Source organism: Oncorhynchus mykiss, chromosome 20 (assembly GCF_013265735.2).
Source record: "Oncorhynchus mykiss isolate Arlee chromosome 20, USDA_OmykA_1.1, whole genome shotgun sequence".
NCBI classification, from domain to species: Eukaryota; Metazoa; Chordata; class Actinopteri; order Salmoniformes; family Salmonidae; genus Oncorhynchus; species Oncorhynchus mykiss.
Genome location: NC_048584.1, coordinates 35,058,474 through 35,078,138, shown reverse-complemented (window position 1 = coordinate 35,078,138; position 19,665 = coordinate 35,058,474). Strand labels below are relative to the sequence as shown.

General features: G+C 40.6%; 1 protein-coding gene across 1 annotated transcript in view; it reads right to left on the bottom strand.

Annotated features, from left to right (window-relative positions):
- Positions 1-19,665, bottom strand: part of LOC110499391 (CUB and sushi domain-containing protein 1) — a 412,624-nt gene that overhangs the window by 101,254 nt on the left and 291,705 nt on the right. The window contains exons 13-20 of the mRNA XM_021576507.2: positions 14,920-15,102; positions 13,864-14,190; positions 12,045-12,239; positions 11,642-11,780; positions 11,332-11,519; positions 7,432-7,620; positions 1,618-1,734; positions 1,174-1,389 (exon numbers count right to left, since the gene is read on the bottom strand). Coding sequence (XP_021432182.2) covers positions 1,174-1,389; positions 1,618-1,734; positions 7,432-7,620; positions 11,332-11,519; positions 11,642-11,780; positions 12,045-12,239; positions 13,864-14,190; positions 14,920-15,102 — 1,554 coding nt within the window. The remainder of the gene's footprint in view (positions 1-1,173; positions 1,390-1,617; positions 1,735-7,431; positions 7,621-11,331; positions 11,520-11,641; positions 11,781-12,044; positions 12,240-13,863; positions 14,191-14,919; positions 15,103-19,665) is intronic.

Here is a 19,665-nt window from a genome sequence, read left to right as displayed (position 1 = left end):
AATGTGGAAAGAGTCAAGGGAAATGAATACTTTCCGAATGCACTGTAACCAGAAAACTATCTGTAATTGGCAAAGAGGTTCGGAAATCGTATTGTTATTGGTCGATTCACTTATACCACCCGATGATGTCACCAGGCAAGCCAAAACTCCATCCATGCAAAACCTGCTGTTTAGAAGATCATGTGTAGATTGTGTTTCCAACCAGCAACTATCAAAAATAACAGTGATCACATTTTTATTACACTTTTACAGTGTTCATTTCATCAGCTGTTGTACACATATGAAACAAAACACAGCCTTTAAGTATTTTTGTCATGTTTGAAGTATGTATATCTTTGTAGATATGTATATCTCTGGAGCCAGTCTTCTCCATCACCTGCACTATAAATAAATACCAACTATTTCAGTATTTGATCTAATGACGTCTCAACTGTTACTGCTTCACATTGACTTAATAGTCGGCTGGGTTCCTAATCCATTTTTCATCAAAAACAGTGTTCTAATACCCAGTGGTGGAAAAAGTACCCAATTGTCATACTTGAGTAAAAGTAAAGATAAACTTAATAGAAAATGACAAAATTGAAAGTCACCCAGTAAAATTCTACTTGAGTAAATGTCTAAAAGTATTTGGTTTAAAATATACTTAAGTATCAAAAGTAAATGTAATTACTAAAATATACTTAAGTATCAAAAGTAAAAGTATACATAATTTCAAATTCTTTATATTATTAAGCAAATCAGACAGCACCAACATTCCAACATCATTTACAAATGAAGCATCTGTGTTTAGTGAGTCCGCCAGATCAGAGGCTGAAGGGATGACCAGGGATGTTCTGTTGATAAGTGCATGAATTGGACCATTGTCCTGTCCTGCTAAGCATTCCAAATGGTACAAGTACTTTTGGGTGTCGGGGAAAATGTATGGAGTAAAAAGTACAATATTTTCTTAAGGAATGCAGTGAAGTAAAAGTAGTCAAAAATATGAATAATAAAGTAAAGTACAGTTACCCTAAATAAACAACTCAAGTAGTACTTTAAAGTATTTTTACTTAAGTACTTTACACCAATGTTAATCACTGCAGTGACCTCATATCTTTGAATCTACATGAAAGGAACTCTTAAAATGTATCCGCAACAACTGATTACCCTTTATACACAATATGTGACACCCACCTGAGAAGGACATGTTGAAACCTTCATAGGACATGGAGAAGTCGGAGACAAAGCGGAGCTGGGCGCTAAAGTTTCCAAACAAGCCGGCCTTGATGGAGGGGGGCAGGACGGAGCCAGTGAGCCGGGCCACGGGTTCCGTGAAGCTGCCGTCCTCTGTGATGAGGAGGTAATCATGGGAGTCCTCCAGGTGGAACGTATGGAAGAGCAGCTGCACTCCTGGAGAGTTTCAGATAAGATTAGGCCTCTCTAAGTCACACATCAAAAACCCTGTCTCCACGTCACACCAGCCCTAAGGGAGGGCTGGGGCTTAATGTTAATGAGAATATAGAGACTCATCATTCAAATGGGGTGCTGTAGGGCCAGTCACAGCGGATTTTACTCACTCAGTTGCTGCAACAAATTATTGGTTGGTACTTACATTAGACAGCTATTCGTGAGGCTTACCTTTGCCATGAGACACCTCTATTGTCCATGTGCAGTTCAATGAGTTTGGGTAGAAATCAGGAAACCCAGGGGAGAGTATGGTTCCTTTTTTACCAAAGATATAACCACCACACAACGCTAAGGGAAACAAAATGAAACATCATGAATGAGGCATCGTTTTTTAAACTCAACTATTTTGAGAACATTTCCATTATACTCTGCTACTTTTCAATCTCATATTCATTATCTCCAGCACCAAACCAGTGTCTACATATGTAGGGCATTTCTATGATCTGTGGTTAAAAATATATTAAAAGGTCCTATTTTTTTAAATGTTGGTTTTCAAATCTGCAACGTGTTTCTTTCTTTTTCTTTCACCCCTTTTTCTCCCCAATTTCGTGGTATCCAATTGTTTAGTAGCTACTATCTTGTCTCATCGCTACAACTCCCGTACGGGCTCGGGAGAGACGGAGGTTGAAAGTCATTCGTCCTCCAATAAACTGCTTCTTAACACAGCGCGCATCCAAACCGGAAGCCAGCCGCACCAATGTGTCAGAGGAAACACCGTGCACCTGCCACAGGAGTCGCTGGTGCGCAATGAGACAAGGATATCCCTACCGGCCAAGACCTCCCTAACCCGGACAACACTAGGCCAATTGTGCATTGCCCCACAGACCTCCCGGTCGCGGCCGGTTACAACAGAGCCTGGGCGCGAACCCAGAGTCTCTGGTGGCACAGCTGGCACTGCAGTACAGTGCCCTTAACCACTGCGCCACCCGGGAGGCCGTGCAACGTGTTTCTAGCCAGAGGGAGGGTATTTTCTTGCACCCCATGTCACTGCAAATCTCATGTTTGAAAATCACTGTTTTTAAAATGTTTAAACCTTTTATGATGTCATTGGGATAACTTTTTAACGTTTATTTTCACAAAATGTAGAAATTTCCTTGTTTTTGAAAGAAAAGCATTACACCAGTCTCAACGTCAACAGTGAAGAGGCGACTCCGGGATGCTGGCCTTCTAGGCAGAGTTCCTCTGTCCAGTACTGTGTTCTTTTAACCCGTCTTAATCTTTTTTTTTTGGCAAGTCTGAGATATGGCTGTTTAGTTGCAACTCTGCCTAGAAGGCCAGCATCCCGGAGTCGCCTCTTCACTGTTGACATTGAGACTGGTGTTTTGGGGTACTATGTAATTAATGTAGATGCCATTTGAGGACTTGTGAGGCGTCTATTTCTCAAACTAGACACTCTAATGTACTTGTCCTCTTGCTCAGTTGTGCACCGGGGCCTCCCACTCCTCTTTCTATTCTGGTTAGGGCCAGTTTGCTCTGTTCTGTGGAAGGATTAGTACACAGCATTGTACGAGATCTTCAGTTTCTTTGCAATTTCTCGCATGGAATAGCCTTCATTTCTCAGAACAAGAATAGACTGATGAGTTTTGGAAGAACGTTCTTTATTTCTGGCCATTTTGAGCCTGTAATCGAACCCACAAACGCCGATGCTTCAGATACTCAACTAGTCTAAAGAAGGCCAGTTTTATTGCTTCTTTAATCAGAACAACAGTTTTCAGCTGTGCTAACATAATTGCAAAAGGGTTTTATAATGATCAATTAGCCTTTTAAAATGATAAACTTGGATTACATAACACAACATTGGAACACAGGAGTGATGGTTGCTGATATTGGGCCTCCGTATGCCTACAGTGCCTTGCGAAAGTATTCGGCCCCCTTGAACTTTGCGACCTTTTGCCACGTTTCAGGCTTCAAACATAAAGATATAAAACTGTATTTTTTTGTGAAGAATCAACAACAAGTGGGACACAATCATGAAGTGGAACGACATTTATTGGATATTTCAAACTTTTTTAACAAATCAAAAACTGAAAAATTGGGCGTGCAAAATTATTCAGCCCCTTTACTTTCAGTGCAGCAAACTCTCTCCAGAAGTTCAGTGAGGATCTCTGAATGATCCAATGTTGACCTAAATGACTAATGATGATAAATACAATCCACCTGTGTGTAATCAAGTCTCCGTATAAATGCACCTGCACTGTGATAGTCTCAGAGGTCCGTTAAAAGCGCAGAGAGCATCATGAAGAACAAGGAACACACCAGGCAGGTCCGAGATACTGTTGTGAAGAAGTTTAAAGCCGGATTTGGATACAAAAAGATTTCCCAAGCTTTAAACGTCCCAAGGAGCACTGTGCAAGCGATAATATTGAAATGGAAGGAGTATCAGACCACTGCAAATCTACCAAGACCTGGCCGTCCCTCTAAACTTTCAGCTCATACAAGGAGAAGACTGATCAGAGATGCAGCCAAGAGGCCCATGATCACTCTGGATGAACTGCAGAGATCTACAGCTGAGGTGGGAGACTCTGTCCATAGGACAACAATCAGTCGTATATTGCACAAATCTGGACTTTATGGAAGAGTGGCAAGCAGAAAGCCATTTCTTAAAGATATCCATAAAAAGTGTTGTTTAAAGTTTGCCACAAGCCACCTGGGAGACACACCAAACATGTGGAAGAAGGTGCTCTGGTCAGATGAAACCAAAATTGAACTTTTTGGCAACAATGCAAAACGTTATGTTTGGCGTAAAAGCAACACAGCTGAACACACCATCCCCACTGTCAAACATGGTGGTGGCAGCATCATGGTTTGGGCCTGCTTTTCTTCAGCAGGGACAGGGAAGATGGTTAAAATTGATGGGAAGATGGATGGAGCCAAATACAGGACCATTCTGGAAGAAAACCTGATGGAGTCTGCAAAAGACCTGAGACTGGGACAGAGATTTGTCTTCCAACAAGACAATGATCCAAAACATAAAGCAAAATCTACAATGGAATGGTTCAAAAATAAACATTTCCAGGTGTTAGAATGGCCAAGTCCAGACCTGAATCCAATCGAGAATCTGTGGAAAGAACTGAAAAATGCTGTTCACAAATGCTCTCCATCCAACCTCACTGAGCTCGAGCTGTTTTGCGAGGAGGAATGGAAAAAAATGTCAGTCTCTCGATGTGCAAAACTGATAGACATACCCCAAGCGACTTACAGCTGTGATCGCAGCAAAAGGTGCCGCTACAAAGTATTAACTTAAGGGGGCTGAATAATTTTGCACGCCCAATTTTTCAGTTTTTGATTTGTTAAAAAAGTTAGAAAAATCCAATAAATGTCGTTCCACTTCATGATTGTGTCCCACTTGTTGTTGATTCTTCACAAAAAAATACAGTTTTATATCTTTATGTTTGAAGCCTGAAATGTGGCAAAAGGTCGCAAGGTTCAAGGGGGCCGAATACTTTCGCAAGGCACTGTATGTAGACATTCCATAAAAAATCTGTCGTTTCCAGCTACAATAGTCATTTACAACATTTAATGTCTACACTGTATTTCTGATCAATTTTATGTTATTTTTGGCAAAAAAATGTGCTTTTCTTTCAAAAACAAGGACATTTCTAAGTGACCCCAAACTTTTGAACAGTAGTGTATGAAGACACTAGTTTGTTGCGAAGATAACGAAAAGTGTCGGAGTTGCCCTTTAATGATTAATTAATGCAATTTCTTGCGTAACAATCAGGGGTTTTGAAAAATTAATAACAGCATTTAAATAAATAAAGATGCAAAAGATTATGAGCTTGTATCATTAGATTTTTGATTAGTATGCCAATATCATTGAAAATTGCTCAAAGAATTTGCAACATAAAAAAAAGAGTCCGGGTGGGTTTGATACCCGAATCTAGGTCAGAGACTGCAACAAAATATCCCTGGGTGTAAGAGGATCTCTTTTGGACTTAGTAAATGTTCTAAACAAACTTTTAGTCTCTCCTCCGTGTTATTTGTAGAGACAAACCTGATGACAGTGTGAAACACAGACATAGACACATCATGTTCCCAGATGAAAAGCCTCAGAGTTTACCCAGCTAGGGCTGAGTAAGATGAAGACGTGGGATACTGTATGCTGATAGTGAGTCTGTCTGGGAAGATCAAAAGGGAACTTAATAACCAAGGCAGAATTCTGACAGGAAAGACCCTGTCAGTGGAGACAGTCAGGCAGAGTCGTCTAAACAACAACTTGTCACTGCTTTAATTACGAGATGAATAAAAAGAAAAAATGAGTAAAAGGAATGCCTTAAAGGAAATATGCTAATCTACTATGACTTCTGTGTTTGTATCACAGGATAATTGTATTTACCGTGTTTGTGAAGCATGACATTTGTAGCATGAATGTGTATGTGAATAGACAGAGGTCCACAACCTCTAGCCTGTGAGGTTGAGTCACTCAGCATTTTTAATTGGTGTGAGTATCAGTTAAATGCTGTGAAAATAGCTGAAAAAAGGCATTCCCAAGATAGCACAGGTTCCCATGAACAAATGTATGGAGTTGGCAATTGCAATTATACCCGATTCCGTAGGCTATGGAGATGCTGGTGATTAAATGGGGCTCATGTTGTGTGTTATCATACTTGCCCAAGGCTACTACTGAAAGTTAATCAGCGAGGATGGCTCTTTTGAGTGTGAGACAAATAAAAATGTCATAATTGCATGGTATCCCAACATGCATTTATATATGTACTGAGGTCTGATTCACCCCGTTGGAAGGAAGAGAGGAAGATATATTTTTTGTACTTGATTGCCCTAATGTGAGGGATCTTTGGAAATCATTACAAATTACTTCTGGTATAGTTATCACAAAAGGACATGGACAAGACAAATTGTGGGCGTGAACAATCCATATAGTACCGTCATTGTCATAAATAAAAGAATCATAAAGCTGGCCCCACTCTTAAAAGATGAACTCCGGCTTCCTCCATAAACGCAGCAGTGGGCGGGGAGGAGGCAGGTGCTCAGGGTGAAGGACTAGTGGACCATTTCTACAGGAAGTGAAGCGTGCATTCCTGCTGCAACTTCTAAGTAGGAGGGTTCTAAGAATGACACTACAAGAACAAACCAATGATGGATGATCAATGTTATGTTCTGTGATCATTCTGTGTTCTGTGATTCATTATTTCTCAGCATTCGCAAAAAGGATTGTGCACTAATTCTCATTCTAATATAAAACATTGTATCTATTCCTCAAAATCCTTTAAATCCCATTTAAAAATCAGATAGCATCTTTGCCTAGAACAGGACCTGTCTATTGCATATGCCTACACCCCCCTTGTGAAATGATAGAGTAAGTAAGAGGGACAAAACGGAAGAAAACGTTTTACATATCTGAATGAGATGCGGAAATGCCACCACTGTCAATCATGAAGGTCAAGTTCAGAAGGAAACAGAATAAAAGACTAGAATAGAAAAGTAGAATAGAAAACAGAATAGAAGACTAGAATAGAAAATACAACTTATAAACTAGTAGTATGGAGGATAATATAGGACGACTAAAACCTGATGGTCAAACACTCGACTCCATTTACTGGAAGAAAAAAAATGCTGTACAATGTTATTTTTATCCCAAGTAGCGGGAAACAAATGAGATAAACGGTTGGAATTATGTCTTCCTGCTGAATCTCCAACCTGCCTACCGACTCTCTGACTCTCTGTTGTCTGCCGCTCAAAGTTATCTTAAGTGTGCATATTCCAGTTACCTTTCCTCTCATCAGGAATCAATGAACTCCGCTCCTTAGGGTTGTCAAAGAGGCGTACCCTTTCCACCAGATAAGACAGAGAGATTGGTTAGCAGTGCGCTGTGTCGCCCACATCTCTCTCTGTGAATCGGATGGGGAGTGTGAGGAGAAGGGGTGATGGCTGAGTAAGTGCTGCAATGCATGTCAGTGCACCTGACAGGAACAGGGAAAAGGAGAGGAAGGAAGGGTTGGAGGGTGCTAAATCGGGGTACACTACCATCACAGCTGGGCAGTGCGTGGTTCCACTGATGGTTCCTCTCGCACACAATGGGTTTCTCGTCGCTCAGCGTGTAGCCTTGATCACAGCTGAATGTCACCCTGGTCCCAATGGCAAAATTGTTCCCAAACCGCTTTCCATTGACTGGGATCCCGGGATCTAAGCAGGAATCTGTTTCCATCATAACGCCTGTGGGGATAGAAAGAACGATTTAATTCCACCTTCATGCCTTAAATTCAATAGAAGATGGTGTCGGAATTGCTCTTTACTGTATAAATCATGAGGGAGAGCAAAAAGGAGCTCTCTCCTTTTCCCTTGCGTTCTATTTCATCCCATGGTGGAGGGTTGTCCTCATAAGAAATATTGTAATAATAATCAAATATGTATTTTATTAAGGAGTTTTTCCCAGTACAATAAATCAAATATGTTTAGAAAACATCATAGATTTCATTAATATTTTCCAGCCATTTTTCTGGACGTGGCAGTCATGTCTCATCCACCTAATGTCAGACAGTATTGTACTATAGTAACTACAATAATGTAATTATAGGAAACATTTAGGGAATTAATTGGAGTATACAGTTGAAGTCGGAGATTTACATACACCTTAGACCAATACATTTAAATTCAGTTTATCACAATTCCCCACATTTAATAAAAATGCTCACAAATGTTCTACAGGATTGAGGTCAGGGCTTTGTGATGGCCACTCCAATACCTTGACTTTGTTGTCCTTAAGCCATTTTTGCCACAACTTTGTAAGTATGCTTGCAGTCATTGTCCATCTGGATGACCCATTTTCAACCAAGCTTTAACTTCCTCACTGATGTCTTGAAATGATGCTTCAATATATCCACATAATTTTCCTGCCTCGTGATGCCATCTATTTTGTGAAGTGCACCAGTCCCTCCTGCAGCAAAGCACCCCCAAAACATGATGCTGCCACCGCCCTACTTCACGGTTGGGATGGTATTCTTCGGCTTGCAAGCATCCCCATTTTTCCTCCAAACATAACGATGGTCATTACGACCAAACAGTTCTATATTTGTTTCATCAGACCAGAAGACATTTCTCCAAAAAATATGGTCTTTGTCCCTATGTGCAGTTGCAAAAACCGTAGTCTTGATTTTTTATGGAGGTTTTGGAGCAGTGGTTTCTTCCTTGCTGAGCGACCTTTCAGGTTATGTCGATATAGGACTAATTTTACTGTGGATATAGATACTTTTGTACCTGTTTACTCCAGCATCTTCACAAGGTCCTTTGCTGTTGTTCTGGGAATGATTTGCACTTTTCGCACCAAAGTACGTTAATCTCTAGGAGACAGAACGCGTCTCCTTCCTGAGCGGTATGATGGCTGTGTGGTCCCATGGTGTTTATACTTGCGTACTATTGTTTGTACAGATGAACGTGGTACCTTAAGGCATTTGGAATTGCTCCCAAGGATGATCCAGACTTGTGGAGGTCTACAATTGTTTTTCTGAGGTCTTGGCTGATTTCTTTTGATTTTCCCATGATGTCAAGCAAAGAGGCACGGAGTTTGAAGGTAGGCCTTGTAATAAATCCACAGGTACACCTCCAATTGACTCAAATTATGTCAATTAGCCTATCAGAAGCTTCTAAAGCCAATACATAATTTTCTGGAATTTTCCAAGCTGTTTAAAGGCACAGTCAACTTAGTGTATGTAAACTTCTGACCCACTGGAATTGTGATACAGATAATTATAAGTGAAATAATCTGTCTGTAAAAAATTGTTGGAAAAATGACTTGTGTCATGCACAAAGTAGATGTTCTAACCAACTTGCCAAACTATAGTTTTTTAACAAGACATTTGTGGAGTGGTTGAAAAACAAGTTTTAATGACTCCAACCTAAGTGTATGTAAACTTCTGACTTCAACTGTATAGTATGGAAGCCTGATTTAAAGTAGAAGAAAATAGAGAACATGTTCTCTATCATAGTACACTGATGGATGACAGTGGTACATACAAGTGATAATGCCCGTGTTTGGAGGATATATTGGCACGGGTGTTATCATTTTTATGCAATAGGTTACCAACATATTCAAATAATGATTGACATATTTTCATTAAAAAACGTTATTTTGATTAATGTATTCATACTATTTCATCCTTCCATGAGATATAGTCCCAACACAAATCTAAGCTTGCTACCCAAGCCGTTCTATCGGTTCGGTTGCCAGAGACACGACCCAGTTGTTAAGTCCTTTTGTTCTATATCTATGGACGCGACCCAGTTGTTTGTTCTAAATGTTCCATTGACATACTGGCTGGCAACATTCTTTTCCCTTGCTTGCTAGCTAGCCAACTACAGCTAACTTACATTCACGTCAAACAGTGCAGCCAGAATAACAGCAAAGTAGCTGCATTTGCTTTGTTTAAGCTGCTTTCTAGTGACATTTATTTGGAACATCCATAACAATGAGCTACTGATGTGCGATTTCGCCTGGCATAGAAAATGTGCTCTCTTGTCAGGACACTATTGTTCAAACAACACAGCTAACACAATCACTTCAAACTGAAGCTGGAAAGATTGTGAATTAGCTTATTTTTGTTTCGTTTGAACTGTTTTCTAGTAAAAATTTTTTATATATGTCCAGAAAAATAATGGCAACTGATTCATGATTTCGACTGGCTGAGAAAAACTGTCTCTTCTCGACTCGTTCATTACTATGGGACAGCTGGAGATCGAACTTCAATGCTGCAAATGTCGGAGAGACAGACAGCAACATGTATGCAAATCTCTGCTGTTGAAAACTAAATGTTTGTCACAAGAAATGGGAGATAATGTCTTGGTGCTTTTTATAGTGGACATCAAATGTATAAATTGTCTGGCTGGGTTGATGAGACAGTGGATTGCCCAGTCAGATGGAAAAGAGTAAATAGGCATTTCAACATCATAGATTTAGCCGGTGGTAATTTGTGGAATAGACACTGGCTGGAATGCGATTTTAACCCATCAGCATCCAGGATTAAATCAAGCCGTTGTATAATGTTATTTACGAAATCATTCGGTCTAAGGGTGCATTCGTAAATTCGCCCTGGCTAACTACTCCAATTCCAGAGGGAAAAATAACTGATGGATTTCCGAACGCTCAACAGCTGTTGAATTTGGCCGGTGTCAGTAAACGTTTGCAAAATGTTTAATTATTGCCAGCAGCACATTTACAGTCACCAATGCTCTAGTTAACATGAAAACAGCCTAACCAGCCTAACCAACATGCTCGGATCAACCCTACTCCTCTGGCCAGACCAGTGTGCACTGAACGCTATGAGAGCGAAATAAGAACGGACAATCTGACAATGCTCTGAATTTACGAACGCCTAGAGGGCACTCTGAGCGAAAGCTGGCACTCCAGATTGAATTTACGAACGCACACTAAAGCATTCATTGAAACAGCCTTTGTGACATAACTTTCATTTCGCAGTAATTTGTTTTCATTTTTAACATTCCTAAGATATTTTGGTATTTGGAGAAAGAATTAGACTCGCTATTCAATTATTGATAGATTACTTAATAATCTTATCGCAAACCACTGCCTATTGCTATTATTAGTGATATAATGAGTTAAATTAGGTTTCCCTACGCAATCACCAATTCTTTGGTATTTAAATCGCAGTCCTGTTCAGGCAACAACCCCAATGAAGACAAGTTATCCAAATGAAGTGTAAATCTAATTTCACAGCTCCTACACTACTTCAATATGATCACAACACCCACACACAAGCTGAGTTAATATTGACATCACAGCACATGTAGTAAAGTTATATTGCACCACGTAGTTGTAGCCATGAAACAATGTGTGGATTGACAACACAATGTCCTCTGCTTTTCAAAGGTAGCCCCGTGGATACATTTCCAAATGAAAACGGTAGAACTCACTGTCGTAGCGGATCTGGAAGCCCACGCTGGAGCGACTGTTGTCTGTGGTGAATAGCAGGTACATGTAATTGCTGGTGCTAATGAGAAAATGGGGCGCTTGAGTGCCATGATACTCTCCGATTAAAGGAGAGGAGTTGGAGGGGCCATCCCGAATCTCCAGTGTGTCATAATTAACCTCGGTCTGGAATCTACATGGAAACAGACAGAAAGAAAAGAGAAGTGAATTAGAAGCTACTATTCCATCCAAGCATTTTTCTGTAGTTTATCATGGCAGATGATCTCATATGGAATGATTGAAATAGCTAGAAACCTGTCAAAGGATATCTTGATGGCGTGATCTTTGCTGGCTTCAATGACCCATTCACAGTTTAACGAGTCTTTGTAGTATCCCGGCCAGCCAGGGGACAGCAGAACGCCGGTTGGAGCTGTTAAATGTCCTCCACAAGGTGCTAGAGGGGAACATGTTTTAGTGGCAATGTTCTGACATAGAGAGCTTACACGTCCATATGCAACAGCATGCAGAATGTAACCGTGTAGACTGTCAAGGGGAAACTTTACTAGTTATTGTAGCACATTTTCAGCAGCTCTACAATGTTACACCAACAGACAACAATAAAGCAGACATGTCCAGTGTCCACATGACATGCCCAGTGCCCACCCACTCCACTGACATTGGCAGACTGTATGGATTATTGTACAACATTATACAGTACCTTCACACCGAGGAACTGCTGCATTCCACACTACGTTTCCATCCTGAATGATGCAGGTTATGGACTCAGACCCATGGGTTTTGATGAATCCTTCATCACATGTGAAAAGAACGGAGCTCCCCAACAAGAAGTGTTCCCCATACCGCTGGCCATTGACAGGGATGCCGGGATCGTGGCATTCATTCTGACCAAATGCTAGCGAGGAAAATAAAACTGGTTTCAGTGTTTTTCAGTGTTGTTGTTTTTTAATCAATAAGAAGACATCAAACTGGATTCAGTGTCACATTTAACTCATTTGTCTTATCCCAGAAAACACGATGAGAACCTGGTTAATTATTTAGTCACTGAGAATAGAGGCTAATCAGCCAACAAAATGAACACAGCACAGTGGTGAAGACTGACGCCATGGAGGCAACACTCATTTCCCTGGCTCATTGTTATTACACTCCTGCTCGCTGACAGTAACTCCCCACACCAGATTGGGAGACATGTCCCTCTCCTCCTGACACAGTGACACGCCAATTCTACGGCGCTGCTATTGAGATGCCACACCACCGGCTCCCCCGCCATCCCCATCACATGGCTGACACCTCCCCGCCAAGAAAAAAAGAAACCCATCCCTGTCTTAGTCACTGACAGGAGTGTCCAGCGGATTCTGATGCGGAATAAGAACGGTAACAACATCCTCCTCCATTTCATTAACCTTCCCCACCGCTGCAGCCTGCCTCTGTTCCTCTGTGGAGGAGAGACATGTCACTGCGTTGTCTCCCAGGCCGGGGGAGTGCAACAAGACAATGTTTCCTAGAGATAGCAAACAGGCACTGGGGACAGCAATATTCAGACCTAATTTCAGCTCGGTGTGGTACAGGCATAATTCCATTAACATTGGACACACCCGGATCAGTTCAACATTTTTGTGCTATAGTGTGTCTATGTTGAGGCAGAGGACCTGAACAGACCTCTACCATTGCTGTTTTCTGTTCCATGATACTGTCTCTGAAATATCAGCAAAAAAATAGAAAATATATGTTTTTAAATGTTTACCTTCAAGGTTTGGAATTGCCTTGCAGTATTATTGTTTTTCTTATCTTGTGTTTACATATAAAAAATGTTTTGGGACCACTGGTAGACACATTTGCATAACAATATGCATTAAAATGTTAATATTGTAAATTATTAAAATGGCAAACATTCCCAAGCCCCTTTTAAATGGTGTAGTATTGAGAGAAAAGGGCAAATTGTTTATTTAATTTGTCATAATGTCATCTGTTGAATAAAAAAACAGAGTGATCCCACTGGTCACAGACGTCAATTCAACGTCTTTTCCACGTTGGTTCAATGCAATTTCATTGAAATGACGTGGAAACAATGTTGATTTAACCAGTGTGTGCCCAGTGAGAAATCATTTAGTAAACGTGATGCACTACTTATATCTTTAGAGCAGTTAATCAAATGTAATAGAATTAGTAATAATTCAAATGAGATGCTCCTAGTTTAAATTACAGGTAAAAGATACAATGGTATACACATCTATGGCCATACAAATTGTTAAATAGAACAATACCACAGTTCTAGCTAATGGATCTCCATTCTCAAATAGGGATCCTCTAATTGAAGATTGTTAATAATGTTGATTCGTTATCACCCTGGTGAGAATATACCTGACTACGCGTTTGATTGCATACATCTGAAGCACTATTGAGACAGCTTGACTCAGTAGTTGTGCCACAGGCAGTTCTGAATTGCATATCAGAAGATATTGTGAGGGTCTTCAAAATATTGCAAAATCCCATATCTTTAAAAGGAAGGGGCCATTTACTTGTGTAAGTGATGTTAAATCCTTTCCCAGTGTTGGAGTGGTCAGACTGGAACTCCAGGCGCATGATGTGTCCATTGCTGGCGATCTGAGAGGGTACGTCCTTCCCAGAGAACGTGCCGAACGTGGTGGGCTCCGACATCCCGTCATCTTTCACAATAAGGTAGTCAAACTGGGGCTCTACCTCAAAGTCGCTGAAAATTAGATGAATCCTGCTCCCTGACTCTGCGATAATGAGCCACACACAGTTCATGTTGTTCCCATACTCCTCGGGGTAGTTTGGGGAGAGGATTATTCCTGATGGGGTTGTGAAATTGAAGAAGCAGGAGACTGTAAAAATAGATAGGAGCACACACACACACAGATCTGCCATCATGCTTTGACGCATCACACAGTGATCGAAAATAGCTCTTTTATAAGACATCACTGAAGACATTTTGTTTGAAATGAGATGGATACACGCTTTCCTTTGAATGCTTCAGGTGACACATTCTATTCACTGTACTAGGTGGAAGAATATAACCCAGTGTCATGACAGTAGAGGATATTTAACATTTTTGTCATTTAGCAGACGCTCTTATCCAGAGCGACTTACAGTAGTGAGTGCATACAACCAAGACCTGATTGCCCTTGGCTGATTAGCTGCTTAACCCTTGTTGGATGGCTTAGAGGTGTCAGCCTGCATGCCAGAAGGAAGGTGAAATCAAAAGATTGAATACAGCATTACCTGCAGCAGCAGCTCTTACTTTACATCTGAAAAGTCTCCATTCTCCAAAAAGGCCTCTGTATTGAAACTGTAATGAATAAGCTCAGTGTCTAAATGATGATAGTAATGATTGAATTGTATGACTTTCCAAAATAGACAGCGGGGAGTGTTGACCAAGCGACAACAAAACCTGAGAGATGATGACAGCTTTACATGGGTCAGTGGTGATAACCATATCACCTTCCTTCCCTACCTGGCTGGTTCCCTCGGACTGTTGGGACAGTGTATCAGATTGATCAATCTCAATGACAGCGCAGTTAATTAAAGTCATGCATTTTTAAATGGCATCTTACACACGCAGCTGGGTTTGTTTCCAGACCACTGGTTGTTTTGCTGGCATGATATTGTTCTCTCGCCGACCAACTCGAAGGCCGCCTGACACTCAAAAGTCAGCATGTCGCCGTGTAAAAAACGCTCCCCTGTTCTTCTGCCGTAGGCCGGAATGCCAGGATCGCCACACCCTCCTTTGTCGATTTCTGTAAAGAAAATATACTACTGTTACAACGTTTAAGTTCATTCAGTGGTTTCAATTCCCATGGATATCAGGTTAGCTGCTCTTCGGGTTGAATGTCCTAAAACTGACATCCACTGAGCAATCATCAGATCCTGAAAACAGAACATGACAGCTTTCCTCTAACTCAACATTCTTTACACAAGTAAAACATTCTGAAAACCATGGATGGCTCACCTGATACAAGCTATCCCTGGTATAATCCAAGAGAAAACAAGACAGTAGAGAGTTGTTTATTTCCTCTACATTTTCAGGTGGAGGCAGCATTTTCTAGCAGGAGTAAAATGACAGTGACAAATGAATGACGTTCTGGAAGAGTTCATTTTTGTGTTAACAACCAGCGTGTCAGCTCAGCTGCTGCCGCTCCACTGGCCCAGCTGAGCAATAATCTACAGGGGATGAGTTTTATTCCAGCAGCACATTCAACAACCTTTGTGAGGTGTTAAGTGCCGGTTAAATACCTTTGGATCTGCCAAGAGCAATTAGTTGAAGGATCTATGCGGAAGCTCCACAATCAGTAAGGGCATATCAGCCCAATCGCAACCGTGATAGAGATGTAAACTGTCTTACTAAGGCTATGCCATTCTCTTAAATACTAATATGTAAACATGCCTCAAGTGGCTGGCCATCACTGAATCTACTGTCCAATAACCTACATTATGAGGAGCTGGAAGTCAAGTCAGCAGTCCAGAACATGTTTACCATTTCAATGCATATTGTGGGTGAAATTGCAAACATTGTTGAAAGAGTAAGCAGGAGATTTCAGAGTAGTCATAAACAAGTCAAAGCATCATATCAATGTCCACAGATAACAGAGACATGTTTAATTTATGTTTATGATGTCTCGGTTTAACAGTTCTCTGGGAGATATAAAAATAAAATAATTATAACTATATATAGAGTTGTAGTCGGAAGTTTACATACACTTAGGTTGGAGTCATTCAAACTCGTTTTTCAACCACTCCACAAATGTCTTGGTAACTTGTTATGGCTGCAATCCCGATATCGGGATAAGTGTCATCAACAACCGCTGAATAGCATAGCGCTACATACAATTAATACTACTATAAATATTTATATTCATGAAATCACAAGTGCAATATAGGAAAACACAGCTTAGCCTTTTGTTAATCTACCTGTCATGTCAGATTTTGAAATAATGCTTTACAGAGAAAGCAATCCAAGTGTTTGTGTAAGTTTATCGAACGCACGATAAACATTAAGTACACTTAGCATCAGGTAGCTCGGTCACAAAAATCAGAAAAGCAATCAAATTAATCGTTTACCTTTTTTATTTTTATTTTACCTTTATTTAACCAGGCAAGTCAGTTAAGAACAAATTCTTATTTTCAATGACGGCCTGGGAACAGTGGGTTAACTGCCTGTTCAGGGGCAGAACGACAGATTTGTACCTTGTCAGCTCGGGGGTTTGAACTCGCAACCTTCCGGTTACTGGTCCAACGCTCTAACCACTAGGCTACCCTGCCGCCCCGATGATCTTCGGATGTTTTCACTCACGAGACTCCCAGTTACACAACAAATGTTCCTTTTGTTCCATAAAGATTATTTTTAGATCCAAAATACCTCAGTTTGTTTGTCGCATTATGTTCAGAAATCCACAGGAAAGAGCGGTCACGACAACGCAGACGAAAATTCCAAATAGTTTCCATAATGTCCACAGAAACATGTCAAACGTTTTTTATAATCAATCCTCGGGTTGTTTTTAAAATATATAATCAATAATATATCAACCGCAAATGTCTTTCATAGTAGGAGAGGGAAAAGCAATAGCTGTCCAAACTCTGTTGCGCGAGCAAAATTCATGTGACCACTTGACACGATGGTATCGTTCTGGCTCATTTTTCAAAATAAAAGCCTGAAACTATGTCTGAAGACTGTTGACACCTTGAGGAAGCGATAGGAAAAGGAATCTGGTTCATATCCCTTTAAATCCAGCAACGGGAGGCTATGGAACATGGAGTTTTCAAAATAGAAGACACTTCCTGTTTTGATTTTCCTCAGGTTTTCGCCTGCAATATCAGTTCTGTTATACTCACAGACAATATTTTGACAGTTTTGGAAACTTTAGAGTGTTTTCTATCCAATACTAATAATAATACACATATATTAGCAACTGAGACTGAGGAGCTGGCCGTTTACAATGGGTACCTTTTCATCCAAGCTACGCAATACTGCCCCTGCAGCCATAAAAAGTTAACAGACTATAGTTTTGCCAAGTCGGGTAGGACATCTACTTTGTGCATGACACAAGTAATTTTTCCAACAATTGTTTACAGACAGATTATTTAACTTATAAATCACTCTATCACAATTCCAGTGGGTCAGACGTTGACATACACTAAGTTGACTGTGCCTTTAAACAGATTGGAAAATTCCAGAAAATGATGTCATGGCTTTAGAAGCTTCTGATAGGCTAATTGACATAATTTTAGTCAATTGGGGGTTTATCTGTGGATGTATTTCAAGGCCTACCTTCAAACTCAGTGCCTCTGAAAGACAACATGGGAAAATCTAAAGAAATCAGCCAAGACCCCAGAAAAAAATTGTAGACCTCCACAAGTCTGGTTCATCCTTGGGAGCAATTTCCAAATGCCTGAAGGTACCACGTTCATCTGTACAAGCAATAGTACGCAAGTATAAACACCATGGGACCACACAGCCGTCATGCTGCTCAGGAAGGAGACGCGCTCTCTCTTCTAGAGATGAATGTACTTTGGTGCGAAAAGTGCAAATCAATTCCAGAACAACAGCAAAGGACCTTGTGAAGATGCTGGAGTAAACAGGTACAAAAGTATCTATATCCACAGTAAAACAAATCCTATATCGACATAACCTGAAAGGTCGCTCAGCAAGGAAGAAGCCACTGCTCCAAAACTGCCATAAAAAAGCCAGACTCTGGTTTGCAAATGCACACGGGGACAAAGATCGTACTTTTTGTCCTCTGGTCTGATGAAACAAATATAGAAATGTTTGGCCATAACGACCATTGGTATGTTTGGAGGAAAAAGGGGGAGGCTTGCAAGCTGAAGAACACCATCCCAACCGTGAAGCACGGGGATTGCAGCATTATGTTGTGGGGGTCCTTTGCTGCAGGAGGGACTTTTGCACTTCACAAAATAGATGGCATCATGGGGTAGGAAAATGAAGTGGATATATTGAAGCAACATCTCAATACATCAGTCAGGAAGTTAAAGCTTGGTTGCAAATGGGTCTTCCAAATGGACAATGACTGCAAGTATACTTCCAAAGTTGTGGCAAAATGGCTTAAGGACAACAAAGTCAAGGTATTGGAGTGGCCATCACAAAGCCCTGACCTCAATCCTGTAGAAAATGTGTGGGCAGAACTGAAAAAGCGTGTGCGAGCAAGGAGGCATACAAACCTGACTCAGTTACACCAGCTCTGTCAAGAGGAATGGGCCAATATTCACACAACTTATTGTGGGAAGCTTGTGGAAGGCTACCCGAAACGTTTGACCCAAGTTAAACAATTTAAAGGCAATGCTACCATATACTAATTGAGTGTATGTAAACTTCTGACCCACTGGAAATGTGATGAAACAAGTAAAAGCTGAAATAAATCATTATCTCTACTATTATTCTGACATTTCACCTTATAAATAAAGTGGTGATCCTAACTGACATAAGACAGGGAATTTTTACTAGGGTTAAATGTTAGGAATTGTGAAAAACTGAGTTTAAATGTATTTGTCTAAGGTGTATGTAAACTTCCGACTTCAACTGTAAATATAGCACCAGTCAAAAGTTTGGATACACCTACTCATTCAAGGGTTTTAATTTATTTACTGTTTTCTACATTGTAGAATAATAGTGAAAACATCAAAACTATGAACACATATGGAATCATGTCGTAACAAAAACACGGTTAAACAAATCAAAATAGATTTCAGATTTGAGATTCTTCACAGTAGCCACCCTTTGCCTTGATGACAGCTTTGCACACTCTTGGCATTCTCTCAACCAGCTTCATGAGGAATGCTTTTCCAACAGTCTTGAAGGAGTTACCACATATGCTGATCACTTGTTGGCTGCTTTTCCTTAACTCTATGGTCCAACTCATCCCAAACCATCTCATTTGGTTTGAGGTCGGGTGATTGTGGAGACCAGGTCATCTGCTGCAGCACTCCATCACTCTCCTTCTTGGTCAAATAGGAATTACATAACCAGGAGGTGTGTTTTGGGTCATTGTCCTGTTGAAAAACAAATGATAATCCCACTAAGTGCAAACCAGATGGAATGGTGTTTCGCTGCAGAATGCTGTGGTAGCCATGCTGGTTGAGTGTGCCTTGAATTCTAAATAAATCACAGACAGTGTCACCAGCAAAGCACCCCCACACCATCACACTTCCTCCTCCATGCTTCATGGTGGGAACCACACATGAGGAAATCATCCGTTCACCTACTCTGCGTCTCACAAAGACAAGGCAGTTGGAACCAAAAATCAAAAATTTGGACTCATCAGACCAAAGGACAGATTTCCACCGGTCTA